This window comes from Tachyglossus aculeatus, chromosome 26 (assembly GCF_015852505.1).
Source record: "Tachyglossus aculeatus isolate mTacAcu1 chromosome 26, mTacAcu1.pri, whole genome shotgun sequence".
Lineage (NCBI taxonomy): Eukaryota > Metazoa > Chordata > Mammalia > Monotremata > Tachyglossidae > Tachyglossus > Tachyglossus aculeatus.
In genome coordinates, this window is record NC_052091.1 from 8398915 (window position 1) to 8417260 (window position 18346).

The 18346-nt window shown below is 47.9% G+C and overlaps 2 protein-coding genes across 2 annotated transcripts in view; one reads left to right on the plus strand and one right to left on the minus strand.

The window, feature by feature from the left end:
• Window positions 1–8479, plus strand: part of ZWILCH (zwilch kinetochore protein) — a 25445-nt gene extending 16966 nt beyond the window's left edge. The window contains exons 12-19 of the mRNA XM_038766963.1: window positions 932–1011; window positions 1955–2111; window positions 2844–2872; window positions 4212–4348; window positions 5644–5739; window positions 5822–5937; window positions 6542–6655; window positions 7732–8479. Of these exons, the coding sequence (XP_038622891.1) occupies window positions 932–1011; window positions 1955–2111; window positions 2844–2872; window positions 4212–4348; window positions 5644–5739; window positions 5822–5937; window positions 6542–6630 (704 nt within the window). The 3' untranslated portion in view covers window positions 6631–6655; window positions 7732–8479. The remainder of the gene's footprint in view (window positions 1–931; window positions 1012–1954; window positions 2112–2843; window positions 2873–4211; window positions 4349–5643; window positions 5740–5821; window positions 5938–6541; window positions 6656–7731) is intronic.
• LCTL (lactase like) lies at window positions 8126–17509 on the minus strand. The gene is given in 11 exon segments (XM_038766995.1): window positions 8126–8276; window positions 9907–9967; window positions 11434–11633; window positions 11769–11824; window positions 11826–11893; window positions 14427–14446; window positions 14984–15145; window positions 15232–15286; window positions 17202–17230; window positions 17233–17296; window positions 17390–17509. Coding segments are annotated over 11 exon segments (966 nt in total). The 5' UTR covers window positions 17507–17509; the 3' UTR covers window positions 8126–8142.
• Between the last annotated feature and the right edge of the window lie 837 nt (window positions 17510–18346).

The window sequence follows — 18346 nt, forward strand, 5'->3', positions numbered from 1 at the left end:
ACATGGGGCTCACAGCCGAAGTGTGAGGGAATAGAACTTAATCCCCATTTTACAGATGAGGAAAGTTGAAGTTGAGCGACCTGCCCGAGGTCACACAGCAGACCAGTGATGGAGCCAGGATTAGCACCCAGGTCCTGTGACTCAGGCCTGGGCTCTACCCACGAGGCCCCGCTGCCTCTGCACTTAGAGGTCCCGTTCTCTCGTGCAGCCGGGTTCCCCTCCCTGCACTTCTCAAGTGTCTGCCTAGGGATGCCTTGGCCTACGCTAAGGAAAAACGGTAATAAAATGAGAGCCACGCCTGGAGTTATTTACAGGCTGTGTTTTCAATTTAAGATATCAGACCGAGTAGCAAATCAGAGATCCATACAAATGGATTTCTTTCCCCACAAGAGCACCGATTCTAATTTCTTTGCCATGGGAATGACAGCAGCTAGCAAATGGACTGTGTTTGTGCCCCTGGATGTTTTGCTGCCAGGCAACTTCTATTGCGGGGCCTGGCTTTTTATGGTTCTTCTTAGTACCAAATCCCTGGTACCTCTTCCCTGGGAACAGTGAGTGGGCTCATGTCCACTGTGTCAATGGTGGTGAGGGAGGGGGAGCAGACCTTTCCCACAAAACCCCCAAACCAGGGGAAGCCACCACCCCTCAACCCAACTTTAGTGGCCGGCTGTTTCCTGCTCCTTGTGGGCACAGAATGTGTTAGTTTATTGTTGTATCATGCTCTCCCAAGCACTTAGTATAGTGCTCTGCACTCAGTAAATACGATTGACTGACTGATTCCCAGCCCCAACATCGATGAGACAGTCGATTTCCGGTAGGCCAGGGCCTCCCACTGTCACTGGGGGCCGCAGAGAAGTCAGCTGGCCACAGAGGCCGGCCCTGAGTCCGAATGTCAGGTGGATAATATGGAAAAAATCCTTTGTCTTTCAAGGTATCGCCTCGTATCAAGATTTGGTGAAGTGCTTCACCCTGGTTATCCAGGCTCTAAAATGTGGGGAAATCCAGCCATGGGTATGTATCAAATTTGGGGTTTTCTCCTTGGGACTGCAGTATAAATGGCTAGGGCTTCATGCTTAAAGATTTAGACGGGGAGGAAACAAAAATAGTAGGGATAGAAGGTTATTTTTCAGACACATACTAAGTGAATGTGAAGATTAGACTCGTTCCCTGCCCTCTGAGAGGGAAAAGGTGGAAAGAGTGAAACGAAAACACAAAAGCGATATGAAAGACCAGGGCGGTGGTAAATACAACAGGAGAAAGACAAACTGGGACTCGAGAGTTCTTGTTAATTGTGGTATTAAGTGTTCACTCTGAGCCCAGCACTGGGAAAGATATAGTCAGATCAGACACATGGGACTCACAGCCTAAGTAGGAGGGAGAATGGGTATAGAATCCCCATTTTACAGATGAGGTAACTGAAGCACAGAGAATAATAATAATAATTACGGTGTTTGTTAAGCACTTACTGTGTGCCAAGCACTGTTCTAAATACTGCTGAGATAGATTCAAGTTAATGAGGTTGTCTCACATGGGGCTCAGTCTTAATCTCCATTTGACAGATGAGGCAACTGAGGCACAGAGAAGTGAAGGGACTTGCCCAAGGTCACGCAGCAGGCAAGTGACAGAACCAGGTTTAAAACCCAGGTCCTCTGATTCTCACGCCCGAGCCCTTTCCACTAGCCCACGGTGCTAAGAGCTCCTCTGGACTCAGAGCCCACCGGTTGCAGTGGTGGCCACAACCTTCCCGGAGTTTTTTAAATCGAGACCACCCCTGGCTAGAAATGTTTTATGTATGCCCACTGGTTGGCTTAAAGGTCTGGTAGAAATTAAATATATGTGTGTTTAGGTATACATGCCATGAAATTATCATAATTTTTTATTATCAGCATTGTTGTTATTATCACCACATGGTACATTTTCTTATTTCATCACCACTGGCTTGTTTCCTTTCCAGCTCCACAGTGGGAGCAGCAGTTTACTGGGCAAGCTGATTCAGCAGTCTTACCACGGAGCCATGGATGTGGTTTCCCTCAGCGGCTCCACCCCAATCCAAATGCTTTTGGAGATCGGCTTGGACAAAATAAAGAAGGACTACATCAACTGTTTCATAGGTATGCCTTCCATCGCCTCCTCCCCCTCACCCCTGCACCCCAGAAAGCAGTCCCCCTCAATCTCCAAAGACACACAGTTCTCAAATTCTACCTTGCACAGGTCAGAGAAGGTAATGGGGGAATTGGAAGAAGCACACGGGGACGTGATAACACAAGACACCAGACATCTGGGCTCTGATGCCCACTGCGAGGCTTTGGTCCTACACCTAGGAAAGGAATTTGGCCTTTGTCAACCAGCAATTAAAAATAGTCACGGAACAACTGCTGTTCTCTGGGTACATCAGAAATTCTAGAAATTATTGTTCATTAACTGGCAGTAATTGCAGAGAGTAATCTGTACCTGTGGATTTGATAGGTAAAATGATTTGGGGCAACTTTATTATTCTCAGTAGCTGGGCGGTGTTTGGTTTAAAACACCAAAGTTTACCAAGGCCGGGCTAACGCGAAGTGACAAAACAAAAAAAATACACTCCCAGGCCCACCAGAATATTGGCGGGAAGGACCAATTTATTTCTATTTATTTAATTTTGTTAATATGTTTTGTTTGGTTCTCTGTCTCCCCCTTCTAGACTGTGAGCCCGCTGTTGGGTAGGGACCGTCTCTATATGTTGCCAACTTGTACTTCCCAAGCACTTAGTACAGTGCTCTGCACACAGTAAGCGCTCAATAAATATGATTGAATGAATGAATGAGTAGGTTTTGGCTGACCTCTACAATGTCTTTGCTTTTCAGGCCAGGAACTGGCATCATTAAATCACTTGGTGAGTGACTTTATTTGGACACTTTTTTATTTTTATCATTTCTTGGTATTTCTGTTATCTCTGCTGTTCAGATGTTAAAGGCTTTAACGGAGAATTTTTGTATCTGAATGGACCAAATTATTATATTAGATTTAGTGCTTACTGTGGGCTAAGCTTAATGCGTTGGGGGAGATTCAAGATTATCAAGGCGGATATAGTCCGTAGCCCACATGGGCTCACAATCTAGCCTAACAGGAGGATGAAGCGCACATGAATGGGTGAGAAAATCAGGTCTCCTGTGTGACTTTGGGCAAGTCATTTAACTTCTGTGCCTCAGGTGTAAAACACGGGGATTAAGAAGGTGAGCCCCATGTGGGACAGGGACTATGTCCAAACTGATTAACTTGTAACTACCCCAGTTTTTAGAACAGTGTTTGGTACAAGGTAACCACTTAACAAGAACCATAATTATTATTATTATCTGTGAGGACTTGAGACTCCCTCTTTCATATCAGTAAAACCTGGAAATCTCCCAGTAGCTCCTATGTGCAGCAAGCATTAGCATAATTTGTTGATTTTTATCTGTCCTCTTTCTGGTTGTGGTCAGTATTAACAAAGCGCACACTTCATTCAGAACACTGGCCTAGACGCTGTGGGGAATTCAGAGGAGTAGCACGCAAATTCCTTGACCTCAGGAGCTTTCAGTCTAATGGGAGAGTTGGGCAAATGTGTTTATTTGTAGAGACACAAGTTGTGATTTCATCCACTCCTTCAGTCATAAAGAATCATACATTGGCGCAAAGGATTTCCTCCCAATCTGCAGCGCAGTGGTGTTGATAAAGTTCTTTGTCTTCCTTCGAGAAACAGCCTTTCACCTCGATGTCAGTGTGGTGAATGACCTGGAAATGGCTCTTAGATTTTGGTCGGGAGAACACAGGTCCTCCAGAGCTTGGGCCACTGGAAGCTCGGAAAAATGGTCTTTGAAAGTTGGAAACCTTACATTGATTTCTCCTTCACACCTCTAGAATTTAGCCCTACCCTGAGTTGTGTACATCATCATCAATCGTATTTATTGAGTGCTTACTATGTGCAGAGCACTGTACTAAGCGCTTGGGAAGTACAAATTGGCAACATATAGAGACAGTCCCTACCCAACAGTGGGCTCACAGTCTAAAAGGGGGAGACAGAGAACAAAGCCAAACATACTAACAAAATAAAATAAATAGAATAGATATGTACAAGTAAAATAAATAAATAAATAAATAGAGTAATAAATATGAATAAATAGAGTAATCGCAACGGTTCCTCTTTATATAGGTTTTTTCTTTCAAATGTTTTTGGATTTTTTTTTTCCTTCCAGGAATACTTCATTACCTCAGCGGTAGACATTCAGGAACAAGTCCATCGGGTTCAAAAACTCCACCACATGCTAGAAGTAGTCATCAGCTGCACCGTTTTACTTAAACTGAAACATGAAATCCTGTTTCCTCTGACACAGTAAGTAGCTGGGCGCCGGGGTCGGGGGCAGATGGACAACTTTTGAGCACGGGGGAAGGGAAGGGGAAGAAAAAGGTTCTGACTCGCCTCCGGAGTCTTTGTCCCTGGCAATGCTGTCCGAGCTGGGGACTGGGTCCCAGAGGTGGCCCTCGCCCATCTTGTCCCAGCCAGCCTGCGGGCTCCGTGGGGAGCCGGCCTGGCATTGGAACGCCGGACCTGCTGGACCAGTCACTTGCCGCGCCACTTTCTGCCCAGGGTCCACCTCCCTCCCCTCAAACAACCCCACTCCCTTGCCGTGGTTGGTAGATGCCGGCCAAGAAGTAGTGGGGTGAGTGTATAGGATGCCCCTGCCCCCCAACACACACACCCAAGGTCACCTCACCTCTCCCACCAGCTTCAAGGGGGGCTGCCATCTTGGTTGCCCTGCCGGTTCCTACCTGACCGCCCCCCGCCCCCCAGGTTGGGGGTGATCTGGGTTAGCTACAGCTCCCCACCCTGCCCCAAGTTTCACAGGGGCAAACCTAATAGCTTTGCTTCTTTGGTACTGACCCCTTTCTAAAATATCTCCTTCAACAGGCCTTCCCTTCTCTGTTCTGTTGTACTCTCCCAAGTGCTTAGTACAGTGCTCTGCACATAGTATGTGCTCAAAAATAATAATGATGGCATTTATTAAGCGCTTACTATGTGCACTGTTCTAAGCGCTGGGGAGGTTACAAGGTGATCGGGTGGGGGGCTTACAGTCTTAATCCCCATTTTACGGATAAGGTAACTGAGGCACAGAGAAGTGAAGTGACTTGCCCAAAGTCACACAGCTGACAATTGGCGGAGCCCGGATTTGAACCCATGACCTCTGACTCCAAAGCCCAGGCGCTTTCCACTGAGCCACGCTGCTTCTCTTCCCTCATTAACCCTACTTTCTGGATCACCTAGGCACTTGGGTCTGTTCCCCTTAACAACTTGATATTCACCACAGCCCTTATGTCCATATCCTTATATTGTCCATTTTCCCTAGCTAATTTCTTTTAATGTCTTTTTCTCCCACTAGACTAAGGTCTTTGTGAGCTGGGACTGTGTCTGCCAACTCTATTGTAATGTACGCTCCCAAGTGCTTAATCCAGTGCTGGGCACACAGTGCGCACTCAATAACTACCACTGAGTGGTTGATCGATCTCTCTCACCCTCTTGGAGGTGGGAGCCTCGTTATACTTTTTTGGGAAAAATAAATAGTCTTTCTTTTGGTCTAATTGCTGCTTGCTCCCCGTTCTTTCGCTTTTCAAAATTCACTTTTCTCCTAGGTCCTGTTTAAAATATTACCAACAAAATCCTCTGAACGAGCAACACCTCTTTCAGCTGCCCATCAGACCCACTGCTGTCAAAAAGTTTTACCAAAGGTGAGCCGTCCCCATTCTGGACTAGTCATTGAACGAGCCCCGATGCTGGGATTTTCACTTTTGTTTGTTTTGGGTTTTGAAGCGAGAGCCCTCAAACATGGAGGGTGGAAGTTAGTAGTGGACCCGGACAAGAGGTTAAAACCATCTGGCAGCTGAGCGATAACCCCCCAGTGGAGCATCTCAATTTTAGTAAGCAAGGTAAGTCCTGAACCCTGGCCCCACAGTCACTCCCAAAAGCTATCAGGGGAGGAAATAAGACATGTTAGGATTTTGCTCTTCTTAAAATGTCTTGCTTTAGCTCATATTCCTGACTTGGGCTGGGGCAGCTAAGGGTGGGTGAAAGGAGGGGCCCCAATAAACAGCAGCCAATTCCAGCATTCTGGGATCATGTAATTTGAAAATTCAAAAAACCAGGCCGGTGAATTTTCATCCCCTAGATAAGAAGAGGATGAGACAAGCGGGGTGGTCTTATTAGGAGTAGTGGGAGGCACTGCCCGTCCCTCTACCCTAGACTGTGAGTTGGAGATGTAGACCTCTTGTCACAACAAAGCCCCCTTTCTTGGCCCTGGCAGTGGCATGTGCGTCATGTAGTCAGAGCCTCAAATGGAAGACAACAACAAAAAAGCCCACATCAGCAACTGCTGACTATTTTCACAGCTTGCTCATTCAAGAAAATGAAGATATTTCCTTTCAGTTAGTTACTACAGGCTGTTTAAACCTGTCACCTACAGCAAATCCAAAGTACCTTTTCCTGTTTGTGAGAGCAGACGTAAACTGACCTGGTTTCATTTTTTGGCTACAGATCTTTCTGAATCAACATTTAACAGTAACATTGAGGAAAGAATGTATTTTACTACAACGGCAAACTGCAGTCAGGTGTATTTTACATGATAGCACAGCTACGATCTCCGAAAAGGTATTTTCTATTCTGCTATTGATTTTTCCGGCATATTTTGTTTGCATCACAGCTGTTCATTTAAACAATCTAGCAGGGCATTCTGTTCAACAGTTGTTTTTTAAAATTTTCAAAATAAGCTTCATGGGTTTTACATATTTTCTGTCACTAATTTGAATGTTCCACCAAAATAAAACTTTTTATATAGCATCGAGAAATAGGCCTTTCCTTCCTACGCCTTATTTTTGGAATTGGAGCAGAAATGTTCATTTTTCATGCCAACCTATGGAATTGGAAGTCTCAAAGTTTTGAATAGATGGTCTGAAGTGAAATTGCACATTTTTGAGTCCTATAGCACATAATCCTCTCAGATTTGTGGAGCTTTCCCCTCAGAGCAGATATAATCGCATATTTAATATCAAATTCAGAACTGTAAGGAACTTTTGAAAAGTTTTTCTTAGGGCCTGGAGATTGTGTTCAATAGCACCAGAAAAATGACTAAAGTATCTGACAGTGATCTCGCCTCTGGTGTTATCGACGAACACAGGTCCCATGGCCTGTGATTTTAACCATGCATCCTAAAATAAAGCACATTTCTACTCTACTTAAGCTCATGAAAAACACACTCTATTGCTTGTTCCCAAGAAGAGAGGACCTAAAAGAACAAAATTCCCTTGTAATGTGGACCCAGGTTAAATATATAGCAGCTTCCTTACTTGAAGAAGCTACCGTGGCAGTGAAAGTTGCTTAAGTATCTATCTGAAGAATTTAAAAAAAAACCCAGCCCATAAAAGTGCATGCATAATAATTCACATTCTTAATTCTCACCCTGTTTTGGCTTTACCGATAGTCTGCACACCTGTGGGTGGAATGGTCTTCCCTCAGGCAGGCGAATGGCCAAAGGAGCCACGACTATCTAGTTTGGCTTTCTAGCAGTCTCCAGGCTTGGCCCACTAACCTAATCCACCTCAGATGCTCCCAGTTTCTGAGCACTCTTAGTGACAGAAACAGCAGCCTTTATCATATAACGTGTACTGTAGTTAACCCAGACTTTCCATGATGGTCTCTTATTCTCATTTCTTCTGTCTCACTCCTAGGCAGCCACGGGGAGCAACTGGCCAGAGCCCACCTACTGAAAAAACCCTGCTTGCTCTTGAAGATCAGAGGTCACCTCATAGCTCTCGGATCCAGGCCAAACTCTCTTCACCCAGTCCTTAAACCTCTGCTCCCCTTTTAATCTTGTTTGTTGTTCGGTCGTAGGCTCTTCCCAATGTCTCCCCTCCGTTATAAAATTAGTTATGCAGAAGGAATCCACAGGGCTCGCAAGCTAGCTCCCTGTTAATACAGCCTCTTAACGTGGTTGGCCTTTGGTCACATCTGGCAAAGAGATGGTCTTTCCCTATCATTGCAGTGACAGAGGGAAAAGGAATCCGCAAAACCTTTGAATCGGCCCCGAGGGTGAAGGCACCATATTATCCCTTTCACCGGTTGCCGAATGATGCCACCTTTCACGTTGGCTCTAGCCCGCTCGGTCTCCGGAGGAGGACGGAGAGGAAGATGGCGCTGATCAGGATGCACAACGTGCAGACCGTGGGCACCACGACCTCCGTCATCATCCGCACGGGGCTTACCGAGGGATCTGAAAGATGAAGGGAGGGATGGGGGCAAGTCCAAACTTCGACCATTCCACCTTTATCCTGACGGGGCTAACAGCTTTAGCAATGCCCCCCAGCCTTTCCAATAAAATTGATTTTTTTGTCATCGGAAACCCCAATAACAAAGTATTCTCCTCTTGGTTATTGTCCTATGTTTTGCCCCTCCTTCCGTGCCTGACGTCTGAAAACAAGTCACCGCTCAAAGGTTAGTGACTGTGAATTAGTCTCAAAATATTAGCAGCAGTAATCCGCTGTTCCTCTAAGTTTTAGGAAAGGGGGAGGGGAGATGGAAAAGTTAAAATAATAATAATAATATTCACCCCCAGGGATCATGTCTCACCCAGAGGGGGGCTCTGTTCAGTGGTTGTCTTACAGTTAAAAAGCCAATGCAAAGGATATGTCATGTCTGATTGTACAACTTCCTCCCTTTACCCCGATGAAGCAGTCTGGACAGATAAATCCATATACCCGGAGCACGTTTTCTCAACTGAGTAGATGGGAACCGAGAGTTATTGCCATTTATGCTATTGGCTGCCAGCCCTTGGTGTTTTCCATTAAGATGAAGTCCTAGCCCCCAACTTCTACAGCACTACTGTTTATCAGAGACTGTAACTGTCTCTTAGCGCCTTGGGCACCTGATACTTTATTGTCACAGCACTCTTCTCTTTTTTAACAATGACAAGTGAATTGCCCAGATTGTCTGTCTATTAAGAGTTGAAGGAATTGAATCTTAGAGGCACAAAGGAACCAAATATTTCGAGTCATCTCTATATCTCCGCATGCTTGTTGATCCTATTATGGTTCTTTCCCACTCTGTGCCTCCACTTCAATCTTTTTCCTAGTGAAAAGGGGGCAGTTAGCGATTATTTCTTTTACGTAGGGCCAAGAATGCCTGCCTTCCCTCACTACTGAGATTCTGTAATCTGACTTTTGCTGCAATACCTTTTCATTTTACTCTGACCAGAAACCTTGAAGTAGTCAATGAAAACTGGCAGTTAATCTGCTGTGACCCAAGTATTTACTGCTGCCTTTCTGTTTTTCCCCTCTACACCTTTCTTTCATGGAAGCACACATCGTCTTAACCTTCCCCTGATTAATTCCTGCCCTTCCCCAGGTTCTGTCTGCTGTGACCTTGGGCAAGTCACTTAACTTCTCTGTGCCTCAGTTACCTCATCTGTAAAGTGGGGATCAAGATTGTGAGCCCCATGTGGGACATGAACTGTGTCCAACCTGATTACCTTGTATGTACTCCAGCACTTAGAACAGTGCTTGGCACATACTAAGCGCTTAACAAATACCACAATTATTATTATCCCTGCAACTGCCATGCCAGGGGCTTTGTGAGCTCACAACCTTCCTCAGTGTTTTGTTGCACATCCATCTGTACAAATAACAGGGATCGATTGCTATCCCTCTTTTCTTCTTCCTGCCCAAACGAGATCCCTTAGAATGGGGTCCATGTCCTCTAATTCCATGGTACAAACCCCAGTGCTCAATAAGGTGATCACCCCTCAAGAGCCGGTTCCTTTAGTCCCTCTTCCTTTAGGAAAAAAGAAAGGTCCAAGACTGGTGGGGCACTGAGGGGCGCGTGGAGGGCCACGAGTGGGGTCTTAACTGCAGCCAGAAGTTGGTTGGAGGTAGAGCAGGTCTCTGTGGCTGCACTCTGCCAGTTCTCCACCTAACAAGAGCAGCCCAGTGAACCACCGGCCCGCACAGGGAGGCCAAGGGGCAGAAGCAACTCAGCCCTTCATTTGCTTCCTTCCACCTATGTGGAAGAGCAGTGAAAGTGTGGTGGTTTTCAGCCACTGGTTGCCCTTGGCTGTCATCAATAGTAATTATGTTTTTTGGTATTAAGTGCTTACTATGTGCCAGGCACCTATTAAGCACTGGAGTCAATACAAGATAATTGGGTTGGACAAAGTCCCTGTCCCATATGGGACTCAGTGTCTTAATCCCCATTTTCCAGATGAAGTAACTGAGGCACAGAGAAGTGAAGCTACTTGCCCGCAGTCACACAGCAGGTAAGTGGTGGAGCCGGGATTAAATCCAAGTCCTCAGACTCCTAGGCCCGGACTCCATCCACTAGGCCACGCTGCTTCTCAATTAATACTCCTGTGGTGCTGGTCGGCACTTGGGATTCATGGGAGTATTAATTGAGAATAAGATTGATTGATTAATTGATAAATTCGATTGATTGAGAAGCAATTACTCCTATTATGCTACAGCTTGATTGATTAATTGATTGATTAATTAATTGATTGATTAATTGATAAATACAATTGATTGAGAAGCAATTACTCCTATTATGCTACAGCTTGCAATTTCATTTTGCTCAACTAAACCTACTCGCTTCACCTCATCCTTATCTCCTGCCACTGATTTAATAATAATGGTACTTAAGTACTTGTTTACCCCATGCTAAGCCCTGTTCCGAGCCCTGGGGTAGCTACAAGTTAATCAAGTTGGACACTGCCCTGTCCCACATAGGGCTCACACTCTTACTCTCCATTTTACAGGTGAGGTAGCTGAGGCCCAGAGAAGTGACGGGATTTGCCCGAGGTCACACAGCAGACGTGGCGGAGCTGGGAGTAGAACCCAGGTTCTTCTGACTCCCAGGCTGTGCTCTGTTTGCTAAGCCATGCTGCTTCTCGGGTACAAGCAGCCTGACACTCCTTCCCCGTCTGGAATTACCACGCTCTCTGTCTTCAAAGCTCCCCATACAGTCCCAGCTCCTGGAGGAGGCCTGCCACTATTCATTTCTCAGCTCCCTACTTTTGTCTACCCAAAGGCCACCTAAGAACTGGGCACTTGCACTACCCCCTCTCTCTCCCCTCACCCCCCACCCCAAGCACTTCTGTCCATACCTTTACACCCTATCGCTTCCCCCTACCCATAACTTACTTTAGCATCTGCCTTTCCTGCTAGATTGGAAGCCCTTTGAGAGTAGGGATCATAGATGGACCATTCCGAAAGGCCCATAACCCCACTTTTTGGAGCCAGACTCCCATCCTGGTTCTCTGGAAATTCTCTAAATCTCATTGAGCAGAGCTGAAAAGACTCCAAGGGGTACGGTGGCTTTTTGAACCTAGTCATCTCTGATGCCCAGTGTGTTGGTTAATGTGCGCATCTGCTAAATGGTCTCACCTCTCTCGGACTGGGAAAGCCATTTGCTCCGATGATCTCCTTGTAGTACAGAACCGAAGCTTTAGGATACCGGGGCTTGTGCTTGTCTTTAAATTTAACGGAGTGTAGTCCGTATCTGTCTGCATAGCCTTTCTCCCATTCAAAGCCATCCAGTAGTGACCAGAAAGTGTATCCCTTTACATTCACTCCATCGTTGATAGCTGAGAAATAATCACATGCACCTTTCTATGCTGCTTACGTTAGACTACCACACCGTGAGACTCTAGAAAGACAACTCTGGGGGCACTTTCCCCTTTTCAAAAATTCCCACATTCTCAAATCATGAACGCTTTCACCTTTGAGCACTTCGTTCACGTGATCCCGGAGGAAGCAAATTCTCCCCTCGTCACAGCTGGACACACTGCAAGCTTTCAGGGACTCCATTTTCGGTCACATAGATGTCGGGGTTGCCGTACTGGATCTGGAATCAGAGGCGGGTTTGAAGATGGACAACTGGAGCGCCTTGGGAATAAACGGCTGCCTGTTTGCTGGGCCCAAGGCTCCGCCTCCGGCCCGGCGGATACTGGAGCAGAGAGATGGTGACTGTCCCTTCACTCGGGATGGCCATCCCAGCTGGGCGGAGGCGGCCTTCCTCCAAGTGTTAAATCTGTCCAAAAGGGACTGAGTTAACCCCGAGCAAGCAGAAGAAACAAACGCAAGGTTATGGATCAGCCTGTCCATACCGCATTGGTGCATGCAGTGGAGAAGCAGCATGGCTTAGTGGATAGAGCCCAGGCCTAGGAGTCAGAAGGACCCAGGTTCTAATCCACCTGGGTTCTAATCCCGGCTCCACCACATGCCTGCTGTGTAAACTTGGGCAAGTCACTTTGTTTCTCTGACCCTCAGTTCCCTCAACTGTAAAATGGGGATTAAGAATGTGAGCCCAATATGGGACAGTGACTGTATCCAACCCAATTACCATGTATCTACCTCAGCACTGAGTACAGTGTCTGGCACATAGAAAGCGCTTTAACAAATACCACAATTGTTATTATATTATTAATAATAATAATAATAATAACAGTAATAAACCGGCAGTATGAGAGAGATGCAGGGTGACTTAGTGGGAAGGACACAGGACTGGGAACCAAAGGACCTGGATTCTAATCCTGGCAATGCCGCTTGCCTGCTGTGTGACCTTGGGCAAATCACTTCTTTATACCTCAGTTCCCTCGTCTGAAAAAATGGGGACTGAGTAGCTGGTCTCCCTGCTCCTTGTCAGGCTATGAGCCACGTGTCGGGTGGGGCCTGTGTCTGATCTGATTGCCTTGTGTCTCCCCCAGCATTTAACAGAGACCATGATGACTGATTTAGCACTGTGGTTCCCGCAGGCCTGAGTAGAGAAGACTACAGAGTTAGTGCTTGGGGGAAGATTGGCCCCTGAGATGCTGAATTAACGCAGGTTCAACTGCCTCAGATTTTCCGGCCCCTCTTCTCATGGTGCAGCCATTTTTGGCATGGGAGGGAGCCACAGGCAAGCACCACCACAGACCTCCAGCCCGGCACCGTCAGCTTTGCCCTGAAACCTCTCCCCACCGAGAAGCTGCATGGATACGGAATTTGGAGAAGGGGAAGAAGCATGCCCCCCAGGTTCTGAATTTACCCTCGTTCGAGCACCCTGACTGCTAAAGGAAACACGGAACCTCAGGGATACGTGGTGCTCGAGCTCAATAAATGGCAGCGATTGGCTAATAATAATAATAATGATGATGATGGCATTTGTTAAGTGCTTACTATGTGCAAAGCACTGTTCTAAGTGCTGGCACGACATCTAAAAGCACCTGTATATATGTATATATGTTTGTACGTATTAATTACTCTATTTGTACATGTTTATTCTATTTATTTTGTTAATATGTTCTGTTTTGTTCTCTGTCTCCCCCTTCTAGACTGTGAGCCCACTGTTGGGTAGGGACTGTCTCTATATGTTGCCAACTTGTACTTACCAAGCGCTTAGTACAGTGCTCTGCACACAGTAAGCGCTCAATAAATACGATTGAATGAATGAATAAAAGCTCTACACCTGTTTGTGAACATTCTTCAGTGGGGAGCCAGGCAAATGGAATTAAACTGGAATTCTAAAAGACTTCTTCCCCAGTCCTGGGGGTGGGGGAAAAAGGAATCCAATTTGGAAATAGGCTTAGGATGCTGCTGGAGGAGCCCGGCTGGAGGAAGAGAATAATAATAATAATAATAATGATAATTATGTTTTCTTTAAGCGCTTACTGTGTGCCAAGCACTGGGGTAGATACAAGATCCCACACGGGGTTCACAGTCTGAAGGATGGACAACAGAACGATTGGAATCCCTGCTTCGAAGATGAGTGAACTATGGCAAGAATATTCCCAGGAAAATCCACGGCAACCATCAGCGCTCCAAACCTGCCCGAGCCTTAGACAACGAGGACACAGGTGAAGGGGGCCGGTGAACGCTATCACCTCCAGAGTCCCAGCCCTTGTTCCATGTCCCTTGGGTGGCTTAGTGGATAAAGCCCAGGCCTGGGAGCCAGAAGGACCTGGGTTCTAATCCTGGCTCCGTCACTTGTCTTCTATGTGACCTTAGACAAATCACTCCACTTCTCTGGGACTCAGTTACCTCATCTGGAAAATGGGGATTATGACTGTGAGCCCATGTGGGACAGGGATTGTGTCCAACCTGATTAGATCGTATCTACACCAGTGCTTCCAACAGAGCTTGACACGTAATAAGCCCCTGAGAAATACCGTCATTATTATTATTATTATTTTGCCTTTAAGCTGTAGACTGTAAGCCATACTATAAGCTCGATGTGGGCAGGGTACCTGGGTACCAACCCTGTTCTATTGCACTCTCCCAAGGGCTTGGAACTGTATTCTGCACACAGTAAGCACTTAAATACCACTGATTGATTCAAAGTGCTCAGGAGGAAGCCAGGTGAAGAGGGTCTTTGGGAACGGATGATCTAAAGCCCTCACCCTTGCACTCCTGGGATTTCCTGCAGAAGCCACAATGGGGCAGGGAGCGGGTGAGAGGGCGGGTGGGAGAAAGGAAGAAGCCAAGAGGCTGATGGAGAAGCCCTGTCCTGCCTCATCATCAATCGTATTTATTGAGCGCTTACTGTGTGCAGAGCACTGTACTAAGCGCTTGGGAAGTACAAGTTGGCAACATATAGACACAGTCCCTACCCAACAGTGGGCTCACAGTCTCACAGAGCGGGGTCCTCCTCAATTCCCTTCCGCTTCTCACGGCCTCTCCGTACATGGAGGGCTGATCCTCAGACGCTCGATTAATCAATTGCTACTATAGATAGAGCACCTTGTGTGCCCAGTACCGCACTGTGCGTTAGGGAAGAACACAAAAGAGTTAGTCAGTGGACACGATCCCCGCCCTCAAGGGGCTTGCGGTCTAGCCGGGGAGACCGATGGGGGGAGATGGATGTGTGCTAGTGTTCAGACTTGGGGTCTGTGAATAATCAGTTTCAAGTTTGGGGCCCTGGGCGGACGAGGGAAGGGACGGCGGCAGTTAGACTCACCCACGTTCTCCTTCATGGCTTCAGGGTGGTCTCCGGCGAAGATCGGGTTAGCAAACCAGCCCAAGCAAAAGTCCATGAATCTCTCGGCAGCGTCCACGACCCTGGAGTTGGTTTCATCCACAGGCTCGCCCCAGGCGCAGGTCAGTGAGATCCCCACCTTCCCTAGTGGAAGGATGGAGAAGAAAGACGGGGAGTCCCGCGGTCTCCTTGCCTGGCCTCCCGGCCCCCACCAGTCGCTCCTGGGTTACCTTTCTGCTTTTTGCGCTATCTTTTATTGTGGGAGTGCCAAACCTTGGTGTGGGCCTGTGAGGAAAGGGGCAGGAGGGTGGCGGAGGAGCCTTGGGAACACAGCCATGCCATGGCTCCCCTCACCAACCCAAACAAGCACACAAAAGTTTTCCTTTCCTTTATTGCACCAAATTTACTGGGCACCTCCGGGGAACCAGAGTGCTGCTGTGTGCAGAGAGCTGTCCAAAGCTGTACTAAACTGTATTAAGCCCAGCCTGCACATTAGTCCTCGATCTCATCTATCTAGTTGCCGACCACTTACCCATGTCCTACCTCTGTCCTGGAACGCCCTCCCTCCTCAAATCCAACAATGACTCTCCCCCATCTTCAAAGCCTTATTGAAGGCCCATCTCCTCCAAGAGGCCTTCCCTGACTAAGCCCTCTTTTCCTCTTCTCCCACTCCCTTCTGCATCGCCCTGACTTGCTCCCTTTATTCATCCCCACTTCCAGCCCCAAAGCACTTAAGTCCATATCTGTCATTTATTGATTTCTATTAATGTCCGTCTGCCCCTCTAGACTGTAAGCTTATTATGGGCAGGGAATGCATCTGCTTACTGTTATACTGTCCTCTTCCAAGCACGTAGTACAGTGCTCTGCACAAGTAAGCGCTTAATAAATATGATTGAATGAATGAATACTAAGCACAAGAGGCATTTTTTCCTGTTGGCCCACAATGAACTGGAAGGGGCCAGGGCTAGCGATGGAGTGAGTGGGTGCCTGGTGGGCTCCTCCTGCTTTATAAGCAGGTGCTCTGGCCTTGCCCACTCCCCATAAACATACAAACCACTGGGAAATGGCACTTCTGCCCAAAAGGGAAGTGGGGGCTAGTGACTCTCCTCAGTCACCTGGCCATGGAGAGGCTCGCCAGGAGGACCTGTGGCTCCCTGGGGTCAGCCCCCATCCTGGAGCTGACCACACGGGTCTCGGCCCGGCCACTGGGACTCCGTCCCTAGGCTGGGCCGCCTCCCCCACCATCCCGCATGATCACTCCGTTAGCATCACGAGCCGGGGCAGCGTAGCACAAACACATCCTAGGAAATCTGTTCGGACCCTTCAGGGACCCCTGCCCAGCCCCGGCTTCTCCCTCTAGGTACCACCCAGGCTGTCCCCTCTCTCATCCTTTTTTTTTTCCGGTGGTATTCGTTAAGGGCTTATTATGTGCCAGGTACTGTTCTAAGCTCAGGGGTAGATACGAGGTAAGCAGGTTGGACATAGTCCCTGTTCCACATGGGATTCACCAAGCAAGCCCTCTTCCTCCCTTCAAAGCCCTACTGAGAACTCACCTCCTCCAAGAGGCCTTCCCAGACTGAGCCCCCTTTTTCCTCTCCTCCTCCCCATCCCCCCACCCTACCTGCTTCCCCTCCCCACAGCACCTGTATATAAGTTTTACAGATTTATTACTCTATTTATTTTACTTGTACATATTTACTATTCTATTAATTTTGTTAATGATGTGCATTTAGCTTTAATTCTATTTGTTCTGACAACTTGACACCTGTCCACACGTTTGGTTTTGTTGTCTGTCTCCCCCTTCTAGACTGTGAGCCCATTGTTGGGGAGGGACCGTCTCTATATGTTGCCACCTTATACTTCCCAAGCGCTTAGTACAGTGCTCTGCACACAGTAAGCACTCAATGAATACGATTGAGTGAATGAATGAATTCACAGTCCTCATCCCCAATTTCCAGAGGCGGGAACGGAGGCCCAGAGAAGTGAAGTCACTTGCTCAAGGTCACCAGCGGACAAGTGGCTGAACCAGGATGGAAACAAAGGTCCTTCTGACTCCAAGGCCTGGGCTCTATCCACTAGGCCCTGCTGTCAAACAGTGACCTTCCCCGTCTTGACGGTGCTCGCTTAGGTGGTTGCCTCTCTTGCCTGGCCCTCAAAGGGCAGGGGGCATGGGCTGCCTGTGGGTGGCTGTGCCTCTTACTCTGATGATGTGATGCACCACCTGGTACACCCCGTCCCTCGGAGTCCCGGCCCGGGATTGTGCTGCCCTGTGTCGTAGCCACCTACCGCGCTGGCCTGAGGAAAGAGGAGCATCCGGGATAGGGGAGAGAGACAGAGACACACACACAGTGTCTTGGTTGGGGGGTGGTAGAGGGGTGCATGGCTTACCCAAGGATTGTGGAAAGTGATCCAGTGCTTCACACGATCCCCAAACTCCTCAAAGCACACGTTGGCGTAGTCATCAAAGTGAGAGACCATGCTGGCATTCTGCCAGCCGCCATACATCTCTTGGAGCTCCTAGAGACCGGCTCAGGAATGCTGACCCGGGCGTTTCCAGCCCAGTCAGCAGATGGAGTCCCGCCCGGGGAGGACCGAAGGACCCGAGGCCCGGGGCCTCCAAGCCAGGCGGGTACATGTTTTATTTTGTTGTCTGTCTCCCCCTTCTAGACTGTGAGCCCGTTGTTGGGTAGCGGCCGTCTCTATATGTCGCCAACTTGTACTTCCCAAGCGCTTAGTACAGTGCTCTGCACACAGTAAGCGCTCAATAAATCGCTTAGTACAGTGCTCTGCACACAGTAAGCGCTCAATAAATACGATTGAATGAATGAATGAATAAATACGATCGAGTGAATTGAATGAATGAATGAGGCCAGCTTGTCCTCGGCATCCTCACAAGATGCGGGAGGCCCCTGGCACAGCCCATACACCTTAGGTTTCCCCTACCTCTCCCAGACGGTTCCCATCTGGGCCAGAAGTCCCCTGCCCCTCCACTCCCACAACTGGGAGGGAATGGCCTCTCGGCTCCTAGCTGGGCATCATGCCAGAGGCAACTCTGATGCTACCCCTGGACCCTTTTCTTAACTTTTGACGGTAGTGTGTTAAGTGCTTACTACGTGTCGGGCACTGTACTAAGCGCTGGGGTAGATAGAAGGTAATCAGGTTGGATACAGTCCCTGTCCTCCACGGGAGACCCTCGGTCTTAATCCCCATTTTACAGATGAGGGAACTGAGGCCCAGAGAAGTCAAGTGATTGGGCCAAGATCAGACAGAAGGCAGTGACGGAGCCAAGATTAGCATCCAGGTCCTCTGACTCCTAGGCCTGGGCTCTTTCCACTTTGCCACTCC